General features: G+C 45.3%; 1 protein-coding gene across 3 annotated transcripts in view; it reads right to left on the reverse strand.

Moving 5' to 3' along the window:
- The window catches only part of CDC25C (cell division cycle 25C), a 154,903-nt gene that overhangs the window by 61,732 nt on the left and 77,984 nt on the right, over window positions 1–15,187 (reverse strand). For all 3 annotated transcript variants that reach the window (XM_075344674.1, XM_075344673.1, XM_075344672.1), the window contains exons 5-9: window positions 12,966–12,996; window positions 8,119–8,193; window positions 5,442–5,540; window positions 5,058–5,204; window positions 3,056–3,145 (exon numbers count right to left, since the gene is read on the reverse strand). In XM_075344674.1, the coding sequence (XP_075200789.1) occupies window positions 3,056–3,145; window positions 5,058–5,204; window positions 5,442–5,540; window positions 8,119–8,193; window positions 12,966–12,996 (442 nt within the window). The remainder of the gene's footprint in view (window positions 1–3,055; window positions 3,146–5,057; window positions 5,205–5,441; window positions 5,541–8,118; window positions 8,194–12,965; window positions 12,997–15,187) is intronic.

Consider the following 15,187-nt stretch of genomic DNA (forward strand, 5'->3'; position numbering starts at 1 on the left):
GTGCCTTTCATGTGGCACTAAAATGTGCATTGCCTTGTATTTGGCCCAAAAAAAAAAAAAAATTAAAATAAATGACGTGGGGTCCCCCTATTTTTGATAGCCAGCTAGGGTAAAGCAGACAGCTGTAGCCTGCAAACCACAGCTGACAGCTTCATCTTGTTTGGTGATCAATTTATAGGGCTCCCCAAGCTGTTTTTTTTTTTTTAATTACTGTATTTTTCGCTTTATAAGACGCACCGGATTATAAGACGCACCCCAAATTTAGACAAAAAAAGGTAAAAAAAAAAAAAAAAAATGGAGTCCGCCTTATACTTCGGTGTTCTCTTACCGGAGGGGGGCAGCAGTGGTGGTGAAGCGGGTCACAGGAGGCACAGGTTGTGCTGGCAGGCGTGGTGGGTCAGTGGCAGCGGGGTCCGTGGTGGCAGGCGCCGCGGGGTCCGTGGTGGCAGGCGCGGTGGCATCCGTGGTGGCAGGAGCCGCGGGGTCCATGGTGGCAGGAGCCGCGGCGGCGGGTGAGACGTGCAACAGGCCGGTGCAGTGAGAGTGTCCGCGGTCCCGGTTCAAATGGTGGCGATGGCTCAGCGGTGACGGCGCCTCAGTGGTGGAGCAAACCGATGCGGTGTTTTCCCAGTGTGTCCGCAGTCCCGATTCAAGTGATGGCGCCTGGAGCGGCGCATGCTCAGATGGAGCTCTCATACCAGGGCTCCATCTGCGCACGCGCTGACTCCCGGAGCAGCGCGTGCGCAGACGGAGCTGTCATCCAAGCTCCCGGCGCCATCATTTGAAAGTGGGACCACGGACAAACTGGGTAACTTGCTGCACAGCCGCACGCACAGATTGGCAGCCAGCAGGCTGCCCGCCCCCCCTGCGTGCAAGCAGCAGGGTACCTGTACTTGCGTGTGGGCGGCAGCCGGGTGCCTGTGTGAGGGCGGCAGCCGGCTGCCGCCCGCACGGGCACCCGGCTGCCGCCAGCACACAGCCACGGGTACCCGGCTGCCACCGCACGCAAGCACAGGTACCCGGCCGCTTGCACGCAGCCACAGGCACCCGGCCGCTTGCACGCAGCCACAGGCACCCGGCCGCCTGATCACCGCACAGACCGGACCCCCAGGTACCGCTATATTCGGATTATAAGACGCACCCCCCATTTTCCTCCCAAATTTTTGGGAGCAAAAGTGCGTCTTATAAAGCGAAAAATACAGTATTTATAAATAAATAATTAAGAAACAAACAAACAAACGTGGGTTCCCCCCAAATTAGATCACCAGCCAAGGTGAAGCTGACAGCTGGGGTCTGGTATTCTCAGGGTGGGAAGAGCCATGGTTATTGGACTCTTCCCAGCCTAAAAATAGCAGGCCGCAGCCGCCCAAGAAGTGGCACATCCATTAGATGTGCCAATCCTGGCGCTTCGCCCCAACTCATCCCGTTGCCCTGGTGCGGTGGCAAATGGGATAATAAATGGGGTTGATACCAGATGTATAAGGTCACCTGGCATCAAGCCCAGCAATAAGTGATGTCACGGCGTCTATCTGATACCAGACATAACTAATTGACAGTAATAAAAAAAAATAAAAAAAATTTGAAAAAAAACTCCCCAAAATATTCCTTCTTTCACCAATTTAATCGAAGAAAAAAAAACAAAAAACTGGTCCGCTGTAATCCATTGCAAAAGTCCCGCGGCGATTCTGGACCTTCTAGAATATGGGGGGGCTCGTTCAGGGAACGTATCCCCCATTTTCTAGGAGTGCAGACCCTCCATTTGAGGAGAGTGGGTGCAAAGAATATGCACCCACCCTCCCCGGGTCACAGCTGCAGTGTGCCGAGCAGCAGCAGCCAGCGTCTCTGAACACAGGAAGCTGAGCTGTCAGCTGCTCTGCACGTGTGACCATCGTCTGCTGTGAAGGAGGGGGGGGATCACGGTGGATGAAGGCTGGAAAAGGTACGGGGGACACCGGGGGGATATAGGGGGTGACCTGGCAGGACCTGGGGAGCAGTTTTCTGTCATATGTGCCATAGCACATGCGACAGAAACGAGAGGAAAAGGGTAAGTGCGGCCGGAGCGCTGCTGTGAGCGCAGGTGTGCGCGCGGCCATCTTGGATTTTCGGGAGGGGGGGGGGGGAAACGACACTTTGGCGACACCGGGGGACCGGAGGGGACTGGGGAGGAGATTTATCTCCCTTCTGACATGTTTGTTTATGCCAGATGGGAGATAAATCATCTTTTACCGGCGCTGTCATTTACTGTAAGGTAATCATCGGTATACGGTGTATACCGGTCATCACGTGAGCGGGGACCGGAAAAACCGGCCTGAATCATGATCTCCAGGGTCTCAGCTACCCCCAGCAGTTGAGACCCTGGAAATTTTCCGACTCTGGGGGGCGCTAGACCCTTTTTTCAACCGCCGTTTAAAAGCGACGGATTGGAAGAAGTACCCTAATTTGTCGCCGTTAAAAGGCGTATCGGCGGTCATTAAGGGGTTAAACAGCAGAGATTATGTGAGGGTCAGAAGTTGCCCCACTCCTGATGCAGAAAAACTGTGGAAAAGAAGCGCACATAGGGTCTTATCCGATAATAACGTGGGTGCAGAAGATAAGGCAGGTACTCACCTGTTTTTGTTGTGACAGGCACAACGCCTTATGAGCATGAAGTATATAAAATGTAGAAAGTGGTCAGCTGCAGCCTTGATGATACAGTGGAAATATCAAAGTGGTTTGAGAAGTCGGGTTAAATGCTGCGCTAAGAACCACGATTACAAGGGATATGATGAATTCTTTTCTTTATTTTCACAGGTCAGGTGACCTGTGAAAATAAAGAAAAGAATTCATCATATCCCTTGTAATCGTGGTTCTTAGCGCAGAATTTAACCCGACTTCTCAAACCACTTTGTTAGCCCCACTCCTGATGGCACTGGCCCATGCAATCAGCATGACAAGTATGCAGGTCATAATGTGGTTTGTCCCTGATGCTCAAGATGAAGATAGGTCATAAAAATATAGTAAACAGTTTGCATGTCACACATAATTCATAGCGAGAAGACGATCATGTTATACTTACATTACTGACATCTACATCCTGAGTCAGGAAGGGCCCATTTAGTAAAGTCGCCATTGAAGAGGACAAATTAGCAGCTACCGTGGATGTATTCTTCACAAGAAAAGAAAACAAACATTATAATAGCAAAAAAAAAACACCACAACACAAGCAATACTACATTTTTTATGGCATATTTTACATGAACAATGCAGTAGGTAATGCACTGCCAGTTAAAGAGCTTTAGTAACAGGTAGTGGAGTATAATTAGAGTGGAACAGGATATTAAATACATCATTCATTCAGCAGGACGGTCAGTGATGGCCTTCTCCAATCATGTGCTACTGCACAGAGGTGCATGTAAGGTCATATGACAGGCCAATCTGCTTTTAGAGAGCGCTACTAAATATGTATTCTGTAACACCTAATAAATATTCACTAATGGTCGCTTTGGAGGTAGATACTTAAAAAAAAAAAAAATATTCAACAAAACGCAGCATAAGCTATATTACCTTCTCATAGTAGAAAAATAATTCAGTTTTCACCATTTTTTTATAGGCTTTAAAATAATTACATGCATGTAAGAAAAACAAGCAGCCCATCATTGTCCTTTATACCTTTATTTATTAGACGACATCTGAGTTTTTTTTAATAAAAAGTAGAACAAGATTATTTTCTCATTGATTTAAGGCCCTGTCACACACACAGATAAATCTGTGGCAGATGTGTGGCAGATGTGTGGCAGATGTGTGGTTGCAGTGAAATTGTGGCAGATCTGTGGTTGCAGTGAAATTGTGGACAATCAGTGCCAGGTTTGTGGCTGTGTACAAATGGAATAATATGTCCATGATTTCCCTGCAACCACAGATCTGCCAAAGATTTATCTCTGTGTGTGACAGGGCCTTTAGCCTTAGCTTAGCTGTGTGTCTGTGTGTGTGTGTGTGTGTGTGTCTGTACCGTTGCATTTACAATCACGAAATTTTGCACAGACACCCTATGTGACTCAGGGAACGTCATTGACTATGTTTTGACGGGAAAATTTAACCCTGTGCTTTACAGTTACTCTCCAAAACCTGCCTCCATTAAAGTCAATGGAGCTGCGAGCTATTAGAATAGGAGCTGTAATTGGTTGCTATAGGAACAAAATAAATGGTTAGTATAAGAAGCTTATGTGTGAGGTAATAAGATGTCAGTGGGGAATCCGAGACAGACCGGGGAATCCGAGACAGACCGGGGAATCCGAGACAGACCGGGGAATCCGAGACAGACCGGGGAATCCGAGACAGACCGGGGAATCCGAGACAGACCGGGGAATCCGAGACAGACCGGGGAAACCGATAAAGAGAAAGACAGACACAGAGACTGATACAGAGACAGACAGAGAGACTGATGCAGACAGACAGAGACAGACAGACAGACTGGGAGAAAGACAGAGAGACAGTTACTATCCTGGGCAACACCCAGGTACTACAGTTAGTGCTTTTATAAAAAAAAAAAAAAAAAAACACTATTGGTAAAAGTGGACTTATTTACCATGCACATATTTGTTTCCAATAACCTTCATTTAAAAATTGAAGCAATCAGCGTCTCAGATGAGGAGTCCAGGAGGCTGGTCACCAGCAGATTCTCCCCACCCTGCCCCTTTGACTAACAGGACTCTCTCAAAACACACCCCGACATAGGTCAGGCATCGGGAGAGGGCAGGGAAAAGCTACCCATCTCGAGATGGATGGTCCCTGGCCAGCTTTTCATAGTATGTGGTCTCCAAAAAGCCACAGTGTTTCAAAAGAAAACCAAACATGACTGCAATAACACCGGCAGTTTCAGATTCATGCTGCTCATGGGGTGGACAGCATGAATCTAATCAGGGTTCTTTTAATCATTTATTCAGTTCTACTGGAGGACTTCACTTGTCAATTATTTGATCACACACAAATACACTGTACAATTTTACAAAAAATTAATTCTAAAACTCTGTAATGACTTCATATTTCCTGGCATACAAGTCTACATGAGGAATTCTTACCTCAGCAGTCTCTTCAACATCCATGGCAAAACATTCAGTGAACCCATCAAGGTGTTCTTTGTCCTCATCTACTACACATGTTGGGACAGTACCTATAGGTGAACCTAAGACGTGCATCTCAGGGTCGTACTCTGTACACAGATCATCCTGCAGATGTAAAACAATTTTTTTTTTTTTTATGTATTAATATAGCACATTAGAAAATAAAGACCTAGTTGGACTTCTGTCATGGCACAGTAAATAGCTGCTACCTAACACTATCACATCCCATTTGGGGCGGGGGGGGAGCATTGCAGGCGCAATATAAAAATAAATTCTTGGTGGAATGAAATTTCAACCCACAATGCAATAATTTACAAGCTGAAGCAATTCAATTTTTCTCACCTTGACTCCAAATGTTGGAGATAACTGTACGTCAGCTTCGGCTCCTCGGAGAAGCAGCAGAGGACACGGTTTACCTGGATTCTTAAAGCTGTTATTTTCCTAACAAAAATGCAAATAATAAAGAAGGTTTAAAAAAAAAAAAAAAAAAAAGGAAGGGGGGGGGGAGGGGGTGACAAATATCAAAGTGTAGGAGCTAAGAGTTATAAGAGTCGAATTGCCTTTACAGCTTTACACTAGACCCTTTATAGGTGTCTCCCGGTGTGAGAATTAGGCCCCTTTCACACATCAGTTTTTTGCCATCAGCCACGATCTGTTTTCTCGACGGATTAACGGATCCGTCGCAGATTGTGGCAAAACTGATGTGACTGATCCTTTTTCGACAGATCCGACTAGCTGGGGGCTTTCCTAGTTTTTTTGCGGACCTACCGACAGGACCATCTTTTCAATGTCTTTTGTGTAGGATCGGATGGCACGCTGAAGCACTTCCATGTGCATCCGATCCTACAAAAAAAAAAAAACCAGATCAGACGCCGCATGTCCGTTCCGTTATTATGGACCATGTCCTGTTGTGTAATAACAGACCATGTCTCAATACAAGTCAATTGGTCCCCAAAATTCCCGGAAACCACATGGAAGCACTTCCGTGTGACTTCCGTCGGGTACCTCTGCAGTCTGTGTTCCGCTCCCACGCCAGCCCCGCAGCTGCTCGCATTAGTGTGTCAGCATCTTCCAGCACAGCAGTGTGCGAGCAGCCGCAGGGATGATGAGCGTTGCAGTCAGGAAATTAGTAAAGTTCATTACCTGCGGTGATGAAGTCTGCTGCACTCCTGACAACAGCGCTTGTCACTGTCTTCTATGCTCGCCACGTTCTCAGATCACCTCTCGCGGGCTGCCCAAGACTGACTAGCGGTGACGTCACGGGCCACTCGCAATACCTAGTTTGTGAACGTATCGGTTATTGATCTCAGTGACGAGCGCTGACATCAGGAGTGCAGCGGCTTCCATCACTGCAGGTAATGTACCTAGCTAACCTCATGAAGTTAGCGCTCATCGTCCCCTGCGATGACCTCGGCTGACCTATTGATGTTAGTTCAGGTCACTGCACTGCTCTCCCAGCCAATGGGGAACATTCTGTTCTTCATTGACTGGAACAGTGAGTATGGATCGTCGTGGGACCCCACATGGATTACGCCGGACTTGGATTGGATTTTTCTTTCCAATAAATTGGTGAAAGAGGGAGTGTGTAGGGGAGTATTTTTTCAAATAAAAATTTGTTTGTCATCTATTTTTTTTTTTATTACTGACTGGGTTTTGATGTTGGGTATCTGATAGATGCCATGACATCACTAACCTTTGGGCTTTATGCCAGGTGACATTACACATCTGGTATTAAACGCCATATATTACCCCATTTGCCACACCCCCAGGGCATCGGGATGAGCTGTGAAAAGCACTAGATTTGTGCACCTAATGGATGCGCCACTTCTGGAGCGGCTGCGGCCTGCTATTTTTAGGGTGGGGAGGATCCAAAAACCGTGGACCTGCCTAGTCTGAGAATACCAGACCACAGCTGTCCGCTTTACCTTGGCTTATGAGCCAATTTTGGGGGACCCCATGTTTTTGTTTTAAATGAATTTAATTTAAAATAACAGCGTGGGGTGTGCTCAGTTTTGGATTACCAGCCCAGGTGAAGCTGCCAGCTCTGGTCTGCAGGCTGACGCCGTCTGCTTTACCCTAGCTGGCTACAAAAGATAGGGGGGACCCCACGTTGTTTTTTTTAATTATTTATTTATTTTTTGGCAAAATACAAGGCTAAGCACCCTTTAGTGTCACATGAAAGGCACATGATTACAAAATGCTGGGGAGTGGGACATTACATATGTCTTTCTCATCTATTATCCATCTATCCCTCTAGCTACCCCTCTATTCATTCATTCATCCATCCCTCTATCTCTGTTTCTAAGTATCCCTCTGTCTCTCTATCTCCATCTAGCGGCTTCCGTTTTTTTGCGGTCCCCATAAAACAAAAAAACAGAAGGCACACGGATGACACACAGCCCGTATACAGAACGGATGTAACACTGATGCATCCGTGAAAAAACAGGACCATTTTTTGCGGACTGTAAAATGGGACGGTCATGTGAATGTAGCCTAAATAATTTTAAAAAACCGAATGCGTCCTCAAATTCGTCATTTGATGGATTACAACCGATCCTTCGCCCATAGGTTTCCATTCTACCAAACGACGGACGGCAACGGTTCTGTCGCTGTCCGTTTTTTTGATGTAGACAAAAAAAAAAAAAACGTTACTTTGGCCGTCGTCTCAGTCAGCCGGACAAACAATTTTCGCCGGATGAAACTTGAGGCCATCCGTCGCTAATACAAGTCAATGAGAAAAAAAAAAAAAAAGGATCCAGCAGCATCAGTCGCCAGATTCATATTTGTTTTTCGAAATTCGACGGATTGTGACTGACGGCAAAAACCTGATGTGTGAAAGGGGCCTCACTGAGTATCCAGCTGTGGAAGAGATCAAGGTACAACCTCAGATCCTGCCAAAACTTCCAGACTGCACAAGAATGAACAGTGGCATAAGAGACAAGGCAAAGCAATTGCTGGTTCATCCTTTTACATGGCAATCTCTCATTATGTGAAACCATGGAGTAGAACACATACTTACATTTTCCTTATTTCTAGTATGGCTGGGAGTTCCATATGATTTCTTAAAACTTGGTGTGCTGCAGAGGAGCCTTGGCTAATTGTGGAGAGAAATGGATGATTGACTGATAAAATCAATGTGAGATTATGCACACTATAGATATACTATTTCTACACCGATTCATTTATGGGAACACATCATCAGAAAATCACCTAATTGTTTAAAAACCAGGCTTTTGGGTTACATGTAATTTTTCAGAAATTCATATGCATTTTAAATGGTTTGTGTAATATATATATATATATATATATATATATATATATATATATATATATATATATATATATATATATATATATATATATATATATATATATATATATATATATATATATATATATATATATATATATATATATATATATAAAATTATATTTTTATTACACACACACACACACACACACTTTATTAAAGTAAAAAAAAAAATGTAATCCTGCATTATTCACATTAGCCACTGGGGCTTATGTATGCTCATACTAACAATAGGCGATGCAGTGACACTGCTCCCTCTCCCTTTATAATGACCTTTGCACAAGGTTGACACTAATACAATAGACAGGGTCGGGGAGGGGGGATATTTGTGCATTGTCTCTTCAGGGAGGAAGGAGAAGAACTCTGCTGCCACCTATTGTAAGTAGCAATCCTAAAGTCAAAGTGACTCTATAAACGAGCCTTGTCATATGACTTGGGATTTATGCCAGATCAGAATCTCAATTTGCAGACACAGTGTTTCGGGATGGCTGTCCCTCGTCAGTGCAAAGTATGAGATCTGATCTGACTGAATGAGAAACTCTTAGGAGAAAGCGATTATAATAGCTTTCTCCTTAGACCCAGTGTTATTTCCTGAAACATTAGGACATTAAAGGGGTGGTTCACCCATTTTTTTTTTTCCCCCAATGATTGTCACTTATCATTGTATGCATCTTCTCCATTGGCTTCTGTTTCCAGTTCTGGCACTGAGCGGCGCTATCCTGCATGCTCAGTGCCTGTCACATGACCCCCCTGGAGCTGTGGCCGCCGGCATCCTCTGACGTCCCGGCATTTCCGGGCTCTCAAACTAGACTGGTACGTCAGAGGATGCCGGCGCCACTCACACTGATTGACTGGGCTGTGGGCGGTGACTACCGCACGTCACAGCCCAGCATCGAGGGAAGGAGCCGGAGGACGCCAGTGTGGAGCGGTGAAGGCAGAGCACGCCGCTTACCATCGGTCAGCTGAGGGAGGTACGGGCTCCAGTGTGGAGTACAGAGGAGGTTTCCTCCACTGAAATCCCCCCTGTCACGCAAGTATGTGATCACACTGTCCACCCGCCCGCTGTGCTCAGCTGTCAGGAGAGCGGGCGGTGTCGGCAGTGTGATCATATACTCCCCCCAGCAGCACAGGTGACCGGACGCTGCATGGGACCAATCTGCTCCACTCTGTCACCTGCACAACAAGTCCCAGAGTGGAGACAGTGACATGCTCTGCTCTGACACATAGTGTGCTGCATGTCACTATCTTTCTCCACTCTGGTACTTGTTGTGCAGGTGACCGGATGCTACATGTCACTAACTGTCTCCACTATGGGACTTGTTGTGCAGGTGAGAGTGTATACAGTTGGTACTATGCAACACAAATCACAGAGTGGGGCAGTTAGTGACATGTATCATCCGGTCACCTGCACAACAAGTCCCAGAGTGGAGACAGATAGTGACATGCAGCATCCGGTCACCTGCACAACAAGTCTCTGAGTGGAGACAGTGACATGCTCTGCTCTGACACATAGTGTGCTGCATGTCACTATCTGTCTCCACTCTGGGACTTGTTGTGCAGGTGACCGGATGATACATGTCAATAACTGCCCCACTCTGAGACTTGTTCAGGTGAGAGTGTATACAGTTGGAACAATGCAGCAGAAGTCACAGAGTGGAGCAAGTTAGTGACATGTATCATCCGGTCACCTGCACAACAAGTCCCAGAGTGGATACAGTGACATGCAGCACACTATGTGTCAGAGCAGAGCATGTCACCAACTTGCTCTGCTCTGTCATCTGCGTTGCTGCATGTCATGTTTTTGCCGCGATTTGGTGCGTTTTTTGCTGCGTTTTTGCTCACTGCGTTTTTAATCAGTGCACAATGCCAATAAAGATTGTTGATGAAAAAAAAAAAAAAAAAAAGGTCTGATGTCATTTCCTTATTCAAAATGTTCATTGTATGCAGGAGAGCAGACAGCAGCTGCAGAACTACAAGGCTCAGCATCCTCCATTCACTAGTGTATGCAGGAGAGCAGACAGCAGCTGCAGAACTACAAGGCTCAGCATCCTCCATTCACTAGTGTATGCAGGAGAGCAGACAGAAGCTGCAGAACTACAAGTCTCAGCATCCTCCATCCAGGACTGTATGCAGTGTTTTACCCAAAAAGAAAAAAAAAATGACATGGGCTTCGCCATGTTTTTGTATGCTAGCCGGGTACAGCAGGCAGGTACGGGCTGCCCCCAACCCCCAGCTGTCTATTTGTACCCGGCTGGGAACCAAAAATATAGAGAAGCCCTTTTTTTTTTTTTTTTTTTTTAATTATTTCATGAAATAATTTAAAAAAAAAAAAAAAAAGGACGTGAGCTTCGCCTAATTTTGGTGTCCAGCCGGGTACAACTAGGCAGCTGGGGATTGGAATCCACAGTGAAGGGTGCCCAAGCTTTCTGGGCACCCCCACTGCGAATTGCAGTCCGCAGCCACCCCAGAAAATGGCGCTTTCATAGAAGCGCCATCTTCTGGCGCTGTATCCAACTCTTCCAGCTGCCCTGATGCCGGGTGGCTAGCTGGGTAATAATGGAGTTAGGGCTAGCTGTATATTATCAGCTAGCCCTAAGCCCGAAATTCATGGTGTCACACCAATATTAGACATGGCCACCATGAATTTCTAGTAATGATAAAAAAAAAAAACACAAACACAGAAAAATATTTTTATTAGAAATAAAACACAACACAATTAGTGACTCCATCTTTATTGAAATAAACCCCCCTCCGCAGTAATCCTGGGTTAGGGTCCCGCGCCGTCCAATCAGGATCCAATATCATCTGATCGGTTTGCTGGAAGGCAAAGCGATCAGATGATGTGTCAGGTTAAGGGTATGTGCGCACGTTGCTTTTTACCTGCTTTTTACCTGCTTTTTTGCTGCTTTTTCTTCTGCGCTGTTTAATGCCAAAATGGATGTGTTCTTCTATTCAAGCAAAGTCTATGGGAATTTGGGTTTCTTGTTCACACTATGTTGTTCAAAATGCTGCCTTTTTGTGGCAGAACTTTGGTCAAAAACTCAGCTTTGCAGTGCAAAACCCAAATGGCAAAAACAATTGACATGTTGCTTCTTTGAAAAGCTGAGTTTTTGACCAAAGTTCTGCCACAAAAAGGCAGCATTTTGAACAACATAGTGTGAACAAGAAACCCAAATTCCCATAGACTTTGCTTGAATAGAAGAACACATCCATTTTGGCATTAAACAGCGCAGAAGAAAAAGCAGCAAAAAAGCAGGTAAAAAGCAGGTAAAAAGCAACGTGTGCACATACCCTCAAGGATGTGAATCACATGACAGCAGTCGATTGTATAAAAGCCGATTATACAATCAGCTGATGCATCAGTAGAAAAAATAAATAAATAAATACATACATACTCACTTATGTGCTGATTACCGGCAGCTCCTGCAGCGGAGTCTGATCCTGGCCCATCACTGCAGGAGCTGCCGGTAATCAGCTGATGAAGTCCCCTGACGGCAGGATCAGCTGATAGCCGGCCGGGCGCGAAAAAGCCGGCGACACCGCGAGAATCGATCAGCTGATGCGTCAGGTGACTGCATCAGGTGATCCACCGCCAGGTCCTGCAAGCTTCGTACGTGCCCCGGGGAGACTGCACACAGCCGAAGCGGCGGTACCGAGACAGGGGCTGGAAGCAGGTATGGCACCGGGACCCTGCAGACAGGTGAGTATGACATACACACATACACACACACACACTGTATATACGCGCACACACACTTTCTTCCCCTGGCTGTGCAGAGCTGCTGCTGTCTCTGTGTGATTGCTCTCAGTGCACATCCACTGGGAAGAGGCAGGGAGGAGGGTTTGGGTGAGAGCAGAGTGGGTGTGTTAGATAAGCTAGACACCGCCCTAGAGCCACAAAGAATTCTGGGACTTGTAGGAACTGAACACAGGAAGTCAGAGGAGAGATTAACCCCATCAGAGCTGGAGCCAGCAATGAGCATGTGCTGCTGGTGCACAATAAAAGGTAATTTTGCTGAAAAAACATAATAGATGTGTTGAGGGGCACATATTAGCAAGATTTATCAGAAAAAAAAAAAAAAAAAAAAATCAGTTTTGGTAACTGGACAACTTCTTTAAAAAGGTCTAAAAAAGCCACACTGGCCAGTTTTAGAAATTTAGCAAAAATTCTAATTTTTAATTGCAAGGTGTAAAAAAAATGAAAACAAAATATAAAAATCAAAATATTTAAAAACAAAAGCACAAAATCCTGATTTAAACAATAATTAATTTTCTGATGGCACAAGCCCTTTAAGCTGACAGTTTATGGATCATTATGCCTTTTAGACATTTAAATATTCATGAGATATTTTTTATTTAGTACTAGGAAAAAGACGTTAAACACCTCCCCCCCCCAAAAAAAAACAACAAAACAGTAAAACTTGACTAGTCAGTCACCAATCAGTTCTATAAGACAGTGGTTTAGTCTCATGTGAAAGTGGACAATTACAAGACATTACTGCAATTCCTTACTAGGTCTGACACGATAAAATGAAAAATTAAAATAAAGCACTCACCAATACACCAACTTTTTTTTTATGGCACTTCCTATGGAATAAAAAGGAAGTTGAGGAACATTCATTTACGTGATGATATTTAGAACAGATGCACTCAGCTCTTCTCACTTACTAATGAATACATACTGGATATGATAGATTGCTTATTGTATGTTTTTTAGTTTATTTTTTTATGCCGTCAAAACGGCCTCTAATCTGAAGAGATCTGTAAAATCGATGGAGTGTTAGTTCCCCAGGCTAGTAGGTTATCATGCCCCTATGGACGTGATAACATGATTGACAAGAACCAGCGTCATTGCCAGCATTGTATAGATCTCACGCATGGCTTTGTTTGCTCACATCACTGAGTTTCTGAACCCGAATATATGCGTCCCGGCTTCAGAGAGGCGCAATGACCGGAAGTATTCTGGGCTTGCTGGTCTGGGGAACTACCACCCCATCATCTAGTCAAGGGGGTCATTTGCAGATCATAAAACTGACTTTAGAAATACTTTTTCTAAAAAAAATCTGATTATGTGTGCAATGTAATATAGGGACTGTTAGATGGGTACACAGCCACTTGTTGGTTCTGGGGGCACATGGGACCTGGCAGGTTCCCTTTAAAGAGGTTGTCCATCACTTTAATATTGATGGCCTTATATTTGATAAGCCAACATGATGCATATGGTTGAAAGGCACAATCATTGTGAACGGTAATCTTATACAAGGGATAATAAATAGATCAAGGAAATTATGTGAACCTGGTGACCAATAAATTGCACTGGTCCTTAAAAACCATCATGTTGTACGTTCAGTCCGATCTGTGGACATCAGGTGTAGAGAAGGAGCAGCGGAGCAGAATATAGGTTTGTTACAAAAGATTCAGTACAACTTGTATTTTATTAATTGACATCCCTGGGGTTTGTATGTATACTAGTCCAGTGTCCGGTCCACCTAGTGATGGACAGTCTCTTCCTTATGACTGTATATGGAGAGAACAGTCAATCACTAGTAAGACTGCCCAATGAAGTCAGGTATACAAAACACCAGGGATTTTAATGAATAAAATGCAAATTTTAGGCTGCTTTCACACATCCAATTTTTGCCACCAGGCACAATCCGGCAAATACCAGATAAAACGGATCCGGCGCCGGATGCGTTTTTATCCTCATTGAATTCTATTAGCGCTGGATTGTGCCCGATGCCCTTGAGTTTCATCCGGTATGCGCCGGATGCGGCAAAATTTCTGTGTCCAGCTGCCAGAAAGGACACACAAGGGAACGTTTTTTGTCAGCGGCCCCGGCGCCGTGTTGTAAAATGAAAGCCTATGTGCGCCGGATCCGTCGTAATGCGGCAAAAAACGCATTCCACCGACGGATCCAGTTTTTTTTCAACTGAGCATGCTCAGATGTGTAAATAAGATGTTAGAAAATCTGTCGGTCTCTCCCCCGCTCTCATACTCACCAATCACCGGAGCAGTGTGACGCTGCACAGTTGTCACAAAGCTCCCACGGCTTCTCCTGCTTTGAAAATGTCGGCCGCTCATTATTCCATCTCATATTCACTGCTTCCCCCGCCCACCGGCACCTATGATTGGTTGCAGTCAAACGAGCCCCACGCTGAGTAACAGTTGTCTCACTGTAACCAATCACAGCCGCCGGTGAGTGGGTCTATATCGTGCAGTACAATAAATGAATAAATTTTAAAAAAAAACTGACGTGCAGTCCCCCCCAATTTTGATTCCAGCCAAAGTAAAGCCACACGGCTGAGGGCTGGTATGCTCAGGATGGGGAGCCCCCCAGCCTAAAAAAAAAAAAAAAAAAAATCAGCCAGCAGCCGCCCGGAATTGCCGCATCCACTAGAAGCGACAGTCCCGGGACCCTACCTGGCTCTTCCCGAGTTGCCCTGGTGCGGTGGCAATCGGGGTAATAAGGAGTGAATGGCAGCCTATAGCTGCCACAAAGTCCTAGCTTAATGATGGCAGGCATCTATGATGGCGGCAAAAAACGCACAAAAACGCTGCAAAAAACACATGCGTTTTACCGCGTTTGCTGCGTTTTTGCTCACTGCATTTGTCATCAGTGAAAAATGCCATTAAAGATTGTTGGAAAAAAAAAAAGTCTGATGTCATTTCCTTCTTCATTCTCCACTAGTGTATGCAGGAGAGCAGACAGCTGCAGAACTACAACGCTCAGCATGCTCCATCCAGGACTGTATGCTGGAGGAGGGAGAGGCAGGGGGAG

Source organism: Anomaloglossus baeobatrachus, chromosome 4 (genome assembly GCF_048569485.1).
Source record: "Anomaloglossus baeobatrachus isolate aAnoBae1 chromosome 4, aAnoBae1.hap1, whole genome shotgun sequence".
Classification (NCBI taxonomy): domain Eukaryota; kingdom Metazoa; phylum Chordata; class Amphibia; order Anura; family Aromobatidae; genus Anomaloglossus; species Anomaloglossus baeobatrachus.